At 39.7% G+C, this 17,372-nt stretch overlaps 1 protein-coding gene across 7 annotated transcripts in view; it reads right to left on the bottom strand.

Moving 5' to 3' along the window:
- The window catches only part of LOC124711454 (eukaryotic translation initiation factor 4E transporter), a 289,788-nt gene that overhangs the window by 4,509 nt on the left and 267,907 nt on the right, over positions 1 to 17,372 (bottom strand). For 6 of the 7 annotated variants that reach the window (XM_047241541.1, XM_047241542.1, XM_047241547.1 and 3 more), the window contains 2 exons: positions 11,728 to 12,000; positions 1,493 to 1,621 (listed from right to left, as the gene is read on the bottom strand). In XM_047241541.1, coding sequence (XP_047097497.1) covers positions 1,493 to 1,621; positions 11,728 to 12,000 — 402 coding nt within the window. The remainder of the gene's footprint in view (positions 1 to 1,492; positions 1,622 to 11,727; positions 12,001 to 17,372) is intronic. The other variant, XM_047241545.1, reaches the window with a different exon arrangement.

Here is a 17,372-nt window from a genome sequence, read left to right as displayed (position 1 = left end):
TTTGTTGATAACTGAAGTGTCTGATATCATGTCTGTGTATAAAATACAAGGGATTGTTAATCAAAACTTGTAGGGATGGCATATTAAGAAGCAGCAGGGATGTTATAATGAAAGCACTGGGTAATTTGTGTGGTTGACCATGTGTAACAATTTATTACTTTCCTCAACTCAGACGAAAGTTCTAAAAACCAAACAGATGAAAGTAATGAAGCATGGAAAATCCAGGATGGAATGTAACAATATTATGAAAAGGAAAGTTGCCACTAACCATGTAGTGGAGATGCTGAGTCCATCTGCATGGCGAGTGGCAACTTTCCTTTTTATCATTTTGTTACAGAAGAAAGTAAAGCAAAAAAGATTCGCAATCTGATACATGGCATGCATCCATGTGCCTCATTAAAATGACATGTTATTGACTTTTACATATGATAGTTTATTTATGAAGTGAGCCAATATGTTGTAACTGATAACACTGAGGGGGGGGTGGGGGAGTGGTGGCATAGGTAGGGGGAGGGGGGGGGGGGGGAGGAGGAGGAGGAGGAGGAGGAGGAGGAGGAGGAGGAGGAGGAAACATCAATGGTAGTGAATGGAACAGCTACACCTTTGTCACCAGGGCAATTTGTAGCTGATTAGAAAGACAAGTACCTATGTTCAGCAGGATTTCTTGTACTGGTAAACAGGAGGATGGCCAGGGCCTGTGACACTGATTTTGAACGTGTTTAAAGATAGTAATACTTAAATTACAGCAATATTGCCATATTTATTATGATGGGAGAGTTTAAAAGCCTAAGAGTTCCAAAATTGAAAATTTATTTGAACATAGGTAGTTTAGAAGTAACAGTAACAACTCAAGCAACAGTAGAGGTGTTTCGTCGTCAACCAGCACATAACCATGACAATAGTTCGCTACCTTTTGGACAAATACAGATCTATACTATTTGGTTAGTAGTTAGACAACTACATTATTTACACTCTGCCAGAACTTTCAATGTAATTTGAAAATATACTTAAACTATGTTATAATAGCTGCTGCTAAGGGCCCATTACCAAACTACTTACAATTACATACCATTCCAATAAATGTCTTTTTGCTTTGGATGTGGAGGAGGGTAAGAGCAGATGGTACATGAATTGATTATACTTAAATGATAGTATAATCTAACTCATCAAGACCCCCAATTATGAAAATAGACAGCCATCACAATTATAATGGCGATAATGTTGTTTTCTGTGTGTTCTAGGACGAGACAAAATGAAAAACCATTAGTGGCACCGACAACCCTCATACATAGAAATTTATTCCTCCAGCTTTATATTTCCTGGACCTGCCAGCTTTGCATCCAAAAACCTAACACTGTTTTTCAAATTTTAATTTTTTTCCATGCCAGCTGAAGAGACTAAAGTTCAGCATGCAAATGAGTGAAATTAGTCTCCATCATCAGCATTAAGACAAAGAGCCAGCCTTGTGCAATTAAATATCTTCTGTAATTACCTGGCTTTGAAGTGTTGCGCCCTGTATTATAGCTCTGGTTGGGCAAAATCTGTTGCACAGCAGGATTGATGTTTCGCTGCTGCTGCTGCGACTGCTGATAGCCTACCAGCTGAGCTTGCAGTGTTTGAGCTTGCAAGAAAACACAGTCATCAGTTGCCATGATATTTATTGTTAACCTACACATGTCTTACAACTTAAAAATATAAAGTAACTTGAAAAATTGAATGTGTAATTTCATCATTTCTGATTCCAGGAAATGAGTTTTCCAAAGCACACTTGCGATTCATTTCTCGCCCGAGTCACTTTATCTGTGGCAGCCCGATGCTATTATGGTTCCACTCATGGATGGTGTATGGGAAAAACTGCTGTCTGTACATATTAATATAACTGAATTTCTATAATTTTACCTAGTTAATCAGTACGCAAGCTTTACATTAAAAGTAGGAAAAATTAAACAATGGAAACTCTAGGTTGGAATATCAACCACATAAGAAAAATTTACACTGATCAGCCAGAACATTATGACCACTGACCTACTATCGATATAAACCCATCCAGGCAATAGCAGTGTCACCTGGCAAGAAAACTGCTAGTCAGACACATGCACTTTTCATGTAGTATCAGTGAGTGTGCTGTTCGTGTGTAAGAGTGGGGAGGTGGTGATTGCCCATAGGCTCAGTATGAGCATTTTGGAAATGAACAACTTGTCAAGTGCTCGAGGAGTGCCGTCTTAAGTGTCTTTAACATGTGACTAAACCAAGGTGAAACCACGTCCAGATGATGTTGGGCTGGGTGGCCGCCACTTATTACAAATGTCCGACTCTGTAGGCTGAGCAGACTAGTAAAACAGGATAGGTGGCGAACTAACATCACACTTTAATGCTGTGCGTAGTTCAAGTGCGTGTGAACACACTGCACCGAACCCTCCTAGCTATATGCCTCCGCAGCCAACGACCCATGCATGTGCCGATGTTAACTCCACAACACCGACAACTACGACTGAAATGGACAGTGGCAAAGCACTGCATGGCCTGATGAATTCCAATACCATCTTCAGCAAGCCAATGGGAGAGCACGAACCCGTCTTCTCCCAGTGAAACAATTCCATGACACCTGTACTGTGGGACGGAGACAAGCTGGTGGTGGCTCCATTTTGCTCTGGCGGGACATTCATTCAAGTGGGCATCCATGGGTCCAGGGGAACTCGCACAAGGCACTGCGATGGCCAAGGAGTACTGTACACTGGTTTTAGACCACATACACCCTTTCATGATAATCTTGTTTGGCAACGGCAGCGGTCGTTTTCAACAAGCAACAATATAAAGTGCCACATCAAAAGTCCGGGAGTGTGATGGAGTGGTTCAAGGAACACAGTGATGAGTTTCACTCGACGTGATGGTCCCCACACTCATCAAATCTGAACCCAATATAACATCTCTGGGATTCAAATGTGGCATCAGAACTCACTGCCTCCCTCCCCAGAATTTCCAGGAATTAGATATGTGTGTGTGTGTGTGTGTGTGTGTGTGTGTGTGTGTGTGTGTGTGTCGCCAACTCTCTCCAGCGACCTACCATGGCCTCACTGCTTCCATACCATGATGGATCACCGCTCTCATCCAGGCCAAATATGCACGTACTGGCTATTAGGTAGGTGGTTATGATGTCCTGCCCATTCAGTGTAGATTGCTATCACCGTAAAAAGATGACGTGTAAAGTTGCAGATAAGCACAATGGAGACAATTACCCATCAGCTTTAGGCCAAAGCCTTCTTCAGGAAAGAAAATAGACGCACATTCATTCACACAAGCATACCTCATGCACACACAACTGCTATCTCCAAAAGTTCAGCCCAGAATGAAAGTGTCATGTAGAAGGAAAGCAGCAATCTTGATGGGGTTGGGAAGGGGAAGGGACGGCAGGATAAAGGTGGGGGAAGAGAAGAGTGTTATTTAGTGGTGCGTACAGAGACTAGACTGCCCACAGGTACAATTTCTGGAGGCAGTGGGATGGGAAGGGCACTGGGAGGAAGGGGGATTGAAAAGGGTGAGGAGCAGGGAAAGGGAAAGATGGGTGGGTGTATGGCAGAGGGCGACACACAAAGAGGGTGAGGAGAAGATAACAGAGAGGGGATAGAAACTGTTGGGAGGAGGGTGTGAATTTCAGTAGGAGTTATAAGGATAACTCCCATCTGGGCAGTTCAGAAAATCTGGTGGTTGAGAGGAGGATCCAAATGGCTGGGGTAGTAAAGCAGCCACTGGAATCTATGATATTATGTTCTGCTGCATGTTGTCACTGGGTGGGTTATCTAGCTCTTGTGCAAAGTTTGTAGGTAGCCATTCCATCCTAGTGGACAGCTGGTTGGTAGTCATACCAATATAAAAAGCTCTGCAGTGACTGCAGCAGAGCTACTATATGATATGGTTGCTTTAACAGGTGGCCCGGCCTCTGATGGGGTAGGATAAGCCTGTGACAGCACTGGAATAGAGAAGTGCTGGGTTGGTGGATTGGGCAGGTACTGCACCTAGGTATTCCAGAAGGATATGATCCCTTTGGCAAGGGGTTGGGATTGGGAGTAGCATAGGGATGGACTAGGATGTTGCAGAGGTTGTGTGAGCAATTGAACACAACTGTAGGAGGCCAAGGGAAAATCTTGGATAGGACATCCGTTATTTCAGGGCATGATGATATGTAATCAATGCCCTGGGAAAGGATGTGGTTCATTTGTTCCAGTCTAAGATGGTATTGAGTGACCCAGGGGTACTCTGTTGTAGCTGCTTCTTGATAGTGATGGGAAGATTGGGAGGGGGTGGGGGTGGGGGGGGGGGGTCGGAGGGAATGGCACAGGAAATTGATTGTGTACTATGTCTGGGGGATAGTGCCTGACTGTAAAAGTAGTGGTGAGACCTTCAGCATACTATACAAATCCCTCCCATACAGCCTGGTCACCCATGGATGGCATATCTGCAGTGACAAGGACTCCCTTGCCCAATATGCTGAACGTCTCTCAAGGCCTTCACAGACAACAGGCACTATCCCCAGACCTAGCCCACTAACAGATCATCCATGCCATTTTGCCTCACACCCCCACTCTTCCCATCATCCCCAAGAAGCGACTACTATGGAGAGACCCCTTTGTCACCCAATACCACTGTGGACTGGAACAGATGAATGCCATCCTTCACCAAAGTTTTCACTATGTATCATCGTGCCCTGAAATGAGTGACATCCTACCCAGGATCCTTCCCTTGACCTTCTAAAGCTGTGTTCCATCACCTGCCCAACCTCCGAAACTGCTTATTCCATCTCTACGATACTCCCAAACCCAGCCCCTTGCTGCAGCAATTGTATCCCTTTGGAAGACCTACATGCAATACTTGCCCAATCCAACCACTCAGCACTTTCTATTCCAGTACTGTCACAGGCTTATCCTACCCCACTAGAGGCCAGTCACCTGTAAAAGCAACCACATCATACACAAGCTCTGCTGCAATCATTGCACAGCTTTTTATATTGATATGACTACCAACCAACTGTCCACCTGGATGAATGGCCACCAAACTGAGCCCAAGACCAAAGTAACCTAGCCTGTCGCACAACCTCCAGCTGAACATAATATGCTCGATTTCAGTGTCTGCTTTACTATCCTAGCCATTTGGATCCTCCCCTCAACAACCAGGTTTTCTGAAGTACAAATGTGGGAGTTACCCTACACCCTCCCCCTAATAGTTTCCACCCCCTCTCTTCTCCTCTTCCTCTCACCCTCTGTGCGATGCCCTCTCTTCTCCTCTTCCTCTCACCCTCTGTGTGCTGCCCTCCGCCAATGCATCCTCGTCTTTCCCATTTGCATGTCATCCAACAACAAGGGTTGCAAGCCCCCCTCCATGAAAAACACGACCACACCATAACACCACTGCCTCCAAAATTTACTGTTGGCACTACACCCACTAGCAGATGACGTTCACCGGGCATTCGCCATACGCACACCCTGCCATCTGATCGTCACATTCTGTACTGTGATTCGCCACTCCACACAATGTTTTTCCACTGTTCAGTTGTCCAATGTTTACACTCCTTATACAAAGTGAGGTGTCGTTTGGCATTTACCGGCGTGATGTGTGGCTTATGAGCAGCCGCTCAACCATGAAATACAAGTTTTCTCACCTTCCGTCTAGCTGTCATAGTACTTGCAATTGATTCTGATGCAGTTTGGAATTACTGTGTGATGGTCTGGATACATGTCTGCCTATTACAAATTATGATCCTCTTCAACTATCAGCAGTCTCTCAGTCAACATACACGGTCAGCCTGTACACTTTTGTGCTGTACGTGTCCTTTCACGTTTCCACTTCACTATCACATCGGAACAGTGGACCAGTGGACCTAGGATGTTTAGGAGTATGAAAATCTCGCACACAGATGTACAACACAAGTGACACCCAATCACCTGACTACATTTGAAGTCTGCGAGTTCCGTGGAGTGCCCCATTCTGCTCTCTCACAATGTCTAATGACTACAGAGGTCACTGATACGAAGTACCTGGAAGTAGGTGGCAGCACAATGCACCTAATATGAAAAACTTATGGTTTTGGGGATGTCCGGATACTTTTGATCAAACAGTGTATCTAGACACCTTTGACTCACTCTATGCACAATGAACAGATCGAAAGAAGCTGTATGCAGTATCCCAACAAGATGGAGCAACTGCACACACATCCAACTGAAGTATGGCCCCCATCACCAATGTGTTCGGGTAAGCAGACTTGTCAGTAGAGGCCCCTGGCCCAAGAGATACCTGGACTGTGTACGATTTCTCTTTATGGGGCACACTAAAGAGTGAAGTGTATGCTGACAGTTCTCGCGCAATAAATGATCTTAAACAGAACATTACTAAAGAAATCATCATCATGTTTGCAGAATAACATGTTGCTTCTAATGTCACCACGCAAAGTCTGATGCCTGGAGTCCATGACCACCGCTTCCAGCATCTCCTATAAACGGGCAACAATATATTTTTAACAATGCTAGTATCTATTCTTTTTAGTTAGTTCATTGTTGCTTGAATCTCAGGCATGAGTTATATAAGTTTTAGGTGGGACACCATGTACGAGGTGCGGCTAGGAAAAAACCGGACTGATGCTGGAAAAAACATTTATTTACAATTATTTACAATTTCATGTTATCTCCTTCAATGTACTCTCCTCCTCGGTCTCTAAACCGCTCCATACGAATTTTCCACTGTTCATAGCAATGCTGCAGATCATTTTCGGTAAGTCCATACATTACTTCCGTCGCTTTTTCTTTTACTGCTTCAACAGTCTCAAATCTAGTTCCTTTCAAAGCTGACTTGACTTTAGGGAAAAGAAAAAAGTCACAGGGGGCCAAATCAGGTGAGTAGGGTGGATGATACAAGATGGGAATGTTGTGTTTTGCCAAAAACGTCTTCACTGACAACGCGCTGTGAGCTGGGGCATTGTCTTGGTGAAGGATCCATGACTTTTTTCTCCACAAATCGTTCCGTTTTCTCCGTACTCGCTCACGTAGGGTAGCCAGGATGCTAATGTAGTAATGCTGATTCACTGTTTGTCCCTCTGGTACCCAATCAATGTGCACAATCCCTTTGATGTCAAAAAAAAAAAAAAAAAAAAATCATCATTGCCTTGAATTTCGATTTTGACATTCGTGCTTTTTTTTGTCGTGGAGAACCAGAAGTTTTCCAATGCATCGACTGGCGTTTAGTTTCGGGATCGTAAGTAAAAAAACCACGATTCATCGCAAGTAATAACATTTTGTAAGAAGGTGGGATCACTTTCAATGTTTTCCAGGATGTCAGAACAAATCATTCTTCGGCGTTCCTTCTGTTCAATTGTGAGACACTTTGGAACCATTTTTGAACACACTTTGTTCATGTTGAAACTTTCATGAAGAATCTGCTTAACACTTTCCTTGTCAACTCCTGTTAACTCAGACACTGCTCTGATTGTTAAACGGCGATCTTGTCGAACAAGTTTACCGATTTTTTCAATGTTTGCATCAGTTTTTGCTGACAATGGTCTGCCAGTGCGAGTGTCATCACTGGTGTCTTCGCGGCCATCTTTAAATCGTTTAAACCACTCAAACACTTGTGTTCGCGATAAACAATCATCGCCGTACACTTGTTGTAACATTACAAACGTTTCACTTGCAGATTTTACTAGTTTGAAACAAAATTTGATGTTAACACGCTGTTCTTTCTGTACACTCAACATTTTCCGACGCACAGACAAAACGTCAACTACTTAAAACAGACGCCACGGGCAGACAGTGCAGGAGGCAGATGAAACTCTAGCAGTAGGCGGAGCGAGAGTCACGTGACAGGCCACGCGACTTTCAGCCTTATTGCATTCGTTTTATTGTTTCACCAGTACTAGTCCGGTTTTTTTCTAGCCACACCTCGTATAACAGTAATTTATAATTCCAAGTAAGCTGGTAAGTGATTTTTTTTATTTTACAATAGCCTTCTTTGTCTGAATTGCCATTAGGTTATCTGTGAATACATGGTACATAATTTTGGTTCATTATTTCTGATTATATTGGTAATTATTAACTACATTTTATTGTTATACAATTTTACCTCCATCTGACAGTTTTGACTTTCATGCAATATCACTGGTTCTGTCACTGTCTTATTTGCTTGTTAGTTCCATTCTGTCAGTGTTATTGTTATAAGAATGGTTGCAGCCTTGTTTGACAGCAATGTCGTATGGTTACATGCGGTACTATTTATTATTGTTGTTGTAAGGAAGGTTTTTATCTTTGCATGTCCATATAGCATCATTGGATGCTGTCATTTTGATATCTTTGTAGATGGATTTTGGTATTCAATTTTAAATGGAATTAAATATATCTTTCTTGTTTTTTATGTGCTATATGATCCCTAAGTTTCATACATACGTTGTTATATCTGCTTGTTGACAGGTTTCCTAGTGATGCTGCATGGTTGTAATATTGTTTGTTCAAACCTACATAATGTTTTGAATTTAGCAGCAAGGTTATCTCTAGTTGTCTTTTGTTTTTATACATCTATCCACTTGCCCTGGTGGATAATTTCAATAGAATTTTCTATGTACTGCTTGTGTTTCAGGTCAATTTGAACTTTTACTATTTTTTGTGGAAATTTTGTGTATGGCATGTATGTACATAAATTTCCGTCTCTTCCAGAATGCTCATTAGTGGTTCTTTCAGTGTTGTGTAACATTTAGAAAGCTTGCTCTATTTTATCTACTGTGTGCTGTTCAGTGTTTAGGTGGTGGAAAAGGGTAGATGGTTTGTTGTCACTGTCTGTAACGTGTTCTCAATATCTAACAGAGAGGTTTCTGCCTATCTAACCTATGTAGAATTTATAGCAGTCTGCACTGAATTTTGTGCATTCCTGGGTTCAATTATATTTACGACTGTTTTACCTGATTGTATGCTGTTTGGTATGCGAACTTTAAATTTGTGTTTTTGTTGTGTGTTAATATTGTTAGATATCTTTTCTAGATACGTAGTTGGTATAAATGTAAATTTTTGTTCTGTTGATATTTCTCTAGTGTGTTACTTCTTTTCATATCTTAGACTGAGCTACTTTGGTATTTGTGGATTGTAATCATTTTGTTCTGCCACATATTGCAGGATTTTTACTCTTGTGTGGTGTCTTTTTCAAGTGGTAAGTTTATGACTCTGTTAATCACAGCATAAAAGTATGTGTATTTATGTGCTTCTGGGTTGCATGAATTTGCATTGAAAATTTTATCTGTTGCAGTGGGTTTATGATAAATTTCAAATTTGTGACAGAGGAAATTCATCGCTTTATTGTTTCCTAGTTCTATTGTAAATTTCATTTTATAGTGCAGTGCTTTCAGTGCACTGTGTATGTGTTGAATGTCTGTATCATATACACCAATTATTAATGCAAATTCGTGCCACAAAAATACCAATACGGTAACATAATCTGACAACTACATATAGTAGTAAGTCAGATAAGGTGATAACGAATCATTATTGCTACAGTAACACCAATGGAACATATCTAACAAGAAAATATACAGTGACAATCACCAATATAGCATGGATGTGAAAACCATCAGAGGTAAGTAAAATGTATAATAATTCTATAATTACCTATTAAATTAGAAATGATGTACAATTTACTTACAGATAATCTGACAGCAATTCAGCTGAAATGTGTTTACTAAAAAATAAAAGAACAGCAATCAAACTTAGCAGCGTACTTTGAACTATAATTATATGAAACAGTTTCTACTTTTCACAATTCCTCGACAACTTTTTCAACAACAAATGCCCCCTCTCTCTCACCTAGTCTATTACCTGAAATATGGCCTTACCAAAACTACAGATAGCAGAAATAGAATTTTTTCCAACGTGTACTATACGTATCCTCAATTATGCCATTCTAAGTATTTACACAAGCAAAGGCTTACCACCACACTGTCTACCTTCTTACTGTTAGGAATTCGATCAGAAAATTCACTTGAGGAAACTATAAACTGGACACTACTTAATTTCATGAGGTAAAATTCTTAGACCTGCTGATATACACGCAAAAGCACAAGGTATTTAACATTAAATCAGGTTGCTTTGACCTACAAAGGAGATCTTCATATCTAAATCTTTGAATTCAGAGTCTTTGTCACATTTTTCCTTCTCAGGTGGGCCAATTAAGGACCACATGCCAATTTCAACACCTCGTTTGCTGTTCTTTTCTTTCAGTACTCTACTCTATTCACTTCAGTTTTTTCACACTCCTATCACAGAGTCATTGCATGGTCAGCAATTATTCCCTGAACATTGTCAGTTGTTAAGATTTTATATTATTTTTTCTAAACCTTTTTTTACTTCATGAAACAAGTTGCTTGCCGATTTTCTATCCAGAAATATTTGATTCTCTTTTTGGTTAAGATACTGTCTTGCATTTGAAATAAATGTCCAAAAATACACACCTTTTTCTTATTAGTTCTGGTATGTTTTTCTTGGTTGTTTTTCATGTGATAAAGACCGATAGCTTTACTGTTCACCAGAATTAATTTATGGAAATCACATAAAATTTTAATAAACAGGAAACTACCCTTACTTTCCGCACAATTACTTCCTTCCTTGGGGAAAAGGACAAAGGGTCAGGTAAAATTAGAATGGATGGCCAGGTCACTCTGATCCCACTGTGACAGGGGATGAAGTAACTTCAGTCATTAACCAATTCACAACAGGACCACTTCATATACACAATTAACAAAACATCACTGACAGGCAACATACAACTGAAAGCAAAGCCAAAGATCAGTAAGCAGATTATATGTACTACAGTTTTAAAGCTATTTACCTTCTCCTCACTCTTCTAATGAAGCAATTCAATTACAGTAATATTAAATTATTCACCTAGTATTACGATACATATTTCCACAATTTCTGAGACAAAGAGAATTTTTGAGACTGAATATAAATGTCAAATTTTATCAAAAGCCTCAACTTTTAACAAAATACACTACGTTCCAATGATTTTTGTTTTAGAAAGTGTACACAAATGACCTCGTCCGATAATCTAGCACCTTCAAGTAATAATCTAGTAAGGAATTTTTAGTATTACTTTAGCAATTACATCAGGGGGTGTACAGAGTTGCTAGACTCGTGGGCCACAAACCCCTACAGACTACATAAGAATTGCAAGAAAAAAGCAACAACAACAACAACTACTACTACTATTAAAAAACAGGTATTTCTGTCAACCTGTAAACATTGACAGAAGTACATAAAATTGTTGCTTATACCTTTGTGGCAAAAAGTTCTGTTCACTAATGAATAGTCTGATGAAGCTCAGCAACTCTGGGTATGTCGTCTTTGTACTGCAGAATACACAAAAAACCCAAGACTGAACAATATCATTCCCTGCCCACATATAGCTCTTGTTATTGCAACTGCTTTGTTGCACAAGTTCAAAAATAACTTTTCATAAGTGACATTATTCCGAATTGGGGTCCTACTAGGCCAGTGCCAGCTAGACTGGCAGGGCTCAAAAGAATTTAGATCTAGAGGAACCCTCCTTTTCCTTTACAGAAGGGAATGGAAGGTGAATAAAGTTACTAGAAGGAACAGTGAGCGGCAGGTAAACATCCGATCAATGGCATGCCGCAGTGGCATACCTGAACTATGTATTCCTGAAACTGTGATATTGTTTTACGAACAGTTACAAACATTAATTTACCTCTTGCCCCAGGATGATTTTGTGTTACTGATGGAGGTGGCCTGTGCATCAGCATTAAGGAGTTTAACTGTTGTGTGGCCACAGCAGCTGCTACATTCTGAGGGTGTGTCACCAGTTTTGACCGTGTTGCTCCTACATTGCTACCGTAACTTCCACTGCCCTGCAGAACAACATTATGGCGTTGTTGATGGATTTGTTGCTGCTGCTGTTGCTGTTGGTAGTCTATACTTGAGCCGTAATGGAAATTACCATTTCCTTTCACAATTGGACGACCTGCAACATACAAAGCAGTAACAATATATCAATTAAGGACTAAATGTGTACCATCAAAATGATATCATGTGCTATTAAAAAAAGAATTCCCTTTGACCTAAAAGAATTTGAGAAAAAAATCACTCACCTGAAACTTGCTGGTTTTTAAGATATAGGGTGAGAGAAGTAATATAAATTGTGTACAAGTATCAAAGTGGGGATGAAGGGAAGTAAGAATGAAAGATTAAGGGAAGTGCTAGCATTAAAAAGCATATAAAGCAGGAATGTAGACTTTAGCCCCTTCTGTTCAATGTACATATGAAAGATTCATGAGTGGAATTAAAATGCAGCATAAAAGAATATAACAAAGTTTCACTAATGACACTGTGATCAGCAGTGAAAGTGAGTAAGAATTACAGGACCTGTTAAATTGACTGACTGACACACTGAACACAGTAAACTGAGTAAACAAAAGGATGACTAAAGTAATGAGGAACAGCTGAAGTCAAATTAGTGAAACTTATCCAAACATACAAAGAGAAGAAATTCTGGTACCTTGAAAGTAAAAAATACTGGACACAAAACAAGGGAATAGCAGAAGCACAAAAGTACAGAGAGAGCTTTTGTTCAAGTGTGATCGTAAGTAGTAGTTATACTTACGTTTGCAGTGCTTGCCTACGTGTGTTTTGTTGTGTTGTGTTTATTGAAGATGAAACCAAAAGGCATTTTCAAGGAACGACAATTTAGAGGAAACAAGTTTAAAAAGCTTTCTGTACAAGAGGTTATGTCGCCTGGCAAAAATGTTTCTAATTTTAATTCTTCAACACGTGCATCATCAAAGAAGCTCTCACCATTTCAAGAGTGTTACAACGAATTTACTGTACGTGACAAGGGGTGCAGTAACATTATTATAAATTTGAGAATATTATCATATGTAATTTTTAAATTTGTACAATGTAGACAGTGTGGCGAGTCGCAGAGTGTGAAAATTTGTGAGAGTGCCAGTGGGAGAAAAGGTCTAGCAATTGCTTTGGATTTAATTTGCACTAAATGCTCAGCTGCGATCTCATTTAAGAGTTCTTCAAAACCAGATGCAAATGACCCTTATAAAATCAATATTAGATTAGTTTACGCCTTACGATCCATTGGCAAGGGCATGGCTGCAAGGAGAATATTTTGTTCAGTGATGAACTTACATCAACCACCAAATTTGAAAAACTGACTGCAATATCAGAGAAAGCTGTATTGAGGTCAGTGAGGAAAGCATGAAACTGGCTGCTAGGGAATCAGTGGAAGAAAATGATGGATGTTTGGATATTGCAGTTGGACTTGATGGAAGTTGGCAGAAAAGAGGACAAACTTCTCTGAACGGAGTAGTGACTGCCACGAGCGTAGACACCGGTAAAGTGCTAGATGTGGAGATAATGTCTAAATATTGCAAATGTTGTAAAGTCAATGAACATAAAGAACACAACTGTGTGGCTATTTTTAAAGGAACAAGTGGTGGTATGGAAGTTCATGGAGTACAACAAATATTTTATCGCTCTGTAGAAACAAGAGGCATACAGTATATCAAATATTTGGGCAATGGTGACAATAAGGCATACAACAATGTGGTGAACTCTAAGCCACATGAAGATGACATTATTAGCAAAATAGAATGTGTAGGCCATGTTCAAAAACATTTGGGAACAGGGCTGAGAAAACTAGCTGTTGATATGAGAGGAAAAAAATTAGAAGATGGAAAATTGTTGACCAGACAGGGTCGGTTAACTAAAAAAAACTGAAATAGAAAACTTGCAGGTATACTATGGGCAGGCAACTAGGAGAAATAAAGGAACTCTGGAGGCAATGAAGAGAGAAGTTTGGGTCCTATTCTTCCATAAGCCATGTCGTGGATTGTGTCCATCAGGAGAAAATTCGTGGTGCAAATACAATAGGGCTCAGGCAACTCACCAGCATTCTCTTCCTGCTTCTGCTGTTATTACAGCAATTAAACCTATTTTCAGAGACTTGGCTCATCCTGACCTCCTAAGGAAATTTCTGCATGGGCAGACACAGAACCCAAATGAATGTTTCACAATGAAACTAGGAGTTCATGATGCTGTTATTACATTCAATTGTGGTAATATTGGAAAGTGTTGGGTACTGAAAAAGCTTGGAATTAATCCTGGTGAAAATATGATCAGTGGGCTGCAACACTGCGATAAAATGAGGATAGCCAATGCAGACAGGTCTGCATCTAATATGGCCAAGAAAGCAAGACAAACATTCAAGGTGAAAAAGAAGCTGAAAACTTGCTAGAGGATAAAGAAGAGCCATCATATGCAGCAGGGCAGTTTTAATTAACTGTAAGTAACAAATTTCAAAAGTTTTTTCTTTAAAGTCAATTTCCCACAAACTAAAATTTTCACTACATATGCCCCATTATATTTGAAAATTTCATTCATTTATCTATGATAGTTTCTAAGACTCTGCATAACATAAAAAGCCACCGCTGGTACTACATTCACTAATATTCCCCATTAGGAAGTTCACAAAAAATATTTCTCAAAAACTATAAAATGGCTAAAGTAGATTTTAGTACAGTTGACTATCAGAATCATGTAACATACAGTAAAAATATTAATGTCCTGCATCAAATAGTTTTTTCAGAAATGGGTCAAATACTTACCTATATTAACATAGGTTAGATAGGCATGGAGTGGTCCTCTTAATGTGTTATCAATTTCCACTTATTTCGAACACACTCCTGTTTTATATACTGGGAACAAATTTGTAGTGTATACTGTGTTGAAGGGAATGATTACCTTTCTATTGCAAAGGATTTTTGAAACGTACTTGGTTGTATTAACCTTTGTTCTTAATACCGCAAGCGGGGGTGGCTTTGTGACTGCCGGGGTGACATGAACTTTTTCGAGGAGTTCAAATATTGCGCCATTTCTGCGCTTGCCACAGGGCTATGAGTGATTCTGTCAGATGCCTAGCAAGTGCTGCTATTTGTTGGTCATCACTTGCACTTCTACACAAACAGTCATGGCTGCTACAGTGGTTTAGTTTGAACGTGTGTTTTTCTTCCCAGGAGGAAACCTGCTAACTTTGCACTGCAAAACGTTCAACTCACTCGCTTGTGTTTCTACAGGTAATTATATTAATAACCATGTTTGTTGGCAATCATTTAATGTTTAAAGAACTTAAATATATTCTTTTGGTGTAAAGTTATACGGACTTAACCAAAATTTCGAAGGTTGATGGGGTGACTGACAGATACAGTTTGTCACAAAGACACCCCCCAATGTTTTTTTCTAACATTTTATGTTTTTCCCAGTTTATTGTCAAATGAGCCAACTATATTAACAGTCAAACATGCCGAGGAAATATGCGAGAAGGATTGGGAGTTGTTCTTACCGCAATTATACTGAGGAAACTCTGGCAGACACTGTCAAACAGGTTTTGGAGAAACTTTTATCACTGAGAGAAGCTTCCTGCAGGTCAGTAACATACTCATAAACGGAATTACTATGAAAATATGTTATTACAATGCACAATATTAATTTATCTGTTCTTATGAAGTACAAAGTTCATAAGAACACACTGTGGCTGAAAACAAAAGAGGCCCGAAATGTTCCAGTTGCATCAGCAGTACCAGTGAGAACACCAGGTGGCCATTAAGTTTTTATAGACAATGAGGAAATGGAATTTGCAGTACATGCGGTTGCCATGTCTACATATGGATTTCCAATTACCTGTTTTGATCTTCGCTGCATTGCTAAGAGCTATCTGGATAGGACAGGGCGAAAAGTACCTGCTTTTGGAAATAATTTTCCTGTCGGAGATTGGGCAAAATCTTTTATGAAAGATCACAAAGGTTTCATTTCACTAAGAACTGCCAAAAATATTACCTATTCAAGGGCTTCAAATGATGAAAATGTAATTAATGATTTCTTTTTCAATCTTGAGAAGGAGATTGCTGGTGTACCTCCACAACAAATTTGGGACTATGATGAAACCAATCTCGTTCATGACCCAGGAAACAAAAAGGTCATCACACAGCAAGGATGCAAATATCCAGAGCAAATTCGAAACTCTTCAAAGGCTTCCACATTGTTGATGTTTTGTGGGAATGCTGCAGGGAATCTAGCACCTTTATATATTAATTATAAAGCAGAAACTATTTGTTCCACTTGGACTGAGAATGGACCAAATGAGTCTAGATACAATAGAACCAAATCTGGGTGGTTTGATCACCAGGTTTTTGAAGACTGGTTCATTTCTCTCATGTTGCCTATTTTGAAGGAACAAACGGGTGTCAAAGTATTGATAGGAGATAATTTGAGCTCCCACATCAATTTGGAAGTGCTACATCAGTGTGAGGACAACAAAATCAAATTTATAGCCCTCCCACCAAACACAACCCACCTTCTGCAACCTCTAGATGTAGCATTTTTCCACCCTTTGAAAGGCCATTGGAGGGAAATACTTTCTTCATGGAAGCTTGTGGAAGCAGATGCTCATCTGTTCCCAAGGATCAGTTTATTGGTCTGTTAAAGCAGCTTGTGGAAGCCATGGAATCGAACGTAGAAAAAAAATCTGAAGTCTGGTTTCCGCAAAACAGAAATTTTTCCACTAAACAAACAGCAGTTTTGTCAAGTCTTCCTAAAGCTAATCTAGAAAACAATATGGATGATATGGCAGACCACATTGAAGAATCATTTCTTTAGGAGCTGCAGAAAAGAAGGCAAGAGGAGACAAAGCCAAAAGAGAAGAAAAGACGTAATAAGTTACATGTTCCAGCGGGGAGGAGCATTGGAACAGCAGATTTTTTAAATGTGGAAAACAACCAAACTGAGGAAAACATGACAACTGGTGCAAACAAGGAAAGATGAGAATGAAGCAGAAAAGAAAGAAGAGTCAGTCAGGCGATGAAAGTGATATCAATGAAACATTTTCTATACAGGAATCTGATGATACTGATTTGGACTTTTTACACGAACAGTTGTCTAATTCTGATGAAGACGACTTTTTTGATGAAACAAACTGTGTAAATCAAGAACCGTTTGCCACTGAAGAAGCCAATAACAGACTTTTCTGTTGGATGTTATGCTGTTGTAAATTTTGATGGTAATTTTATCTCAGAGAAAGTCATTGAGAAAAAGGTTGGTGGTTACATTGTCTCTGTTACGGAGAGATCGAAGAAGAGTTGGAAATGGCCATCAAAGCCTGACGCCATTTTTTATGATGCAGAAGCAGTTTTGTACAGCATAAACCCACCCAAACAAATAAGTGACAGAGGTTTATTTCAAGGGAATGGTGTAGATTAACAAGGCCAAGTTTATTGTCAAGTTGTTGAGATATAATGCCTGAAACAATAGCTATTAGTATTATCAAAGTCT

Source organism: Schistocerca piceifrons, chromosome 8 (genome assembly GCF_021461385.2).
Source record: "Schistocerca piceifrons isolate TAMUIC-IGC-003096 chromosome 8, iqSchPice1.1, whole genome shotgun sequence".
Classification (NCBI taxonomy): Eukaryota; Metazoa; Arthropoda; class Insecta; order Orthoptera; family Acrididae; genus Schistocerca; species Schistocerca piceifrons.
The sequence above is the reverse complement of the archived record's forward strand: the minus strand, read 5'-3'. Positions and strand labels throughout refer to the sequence as shown.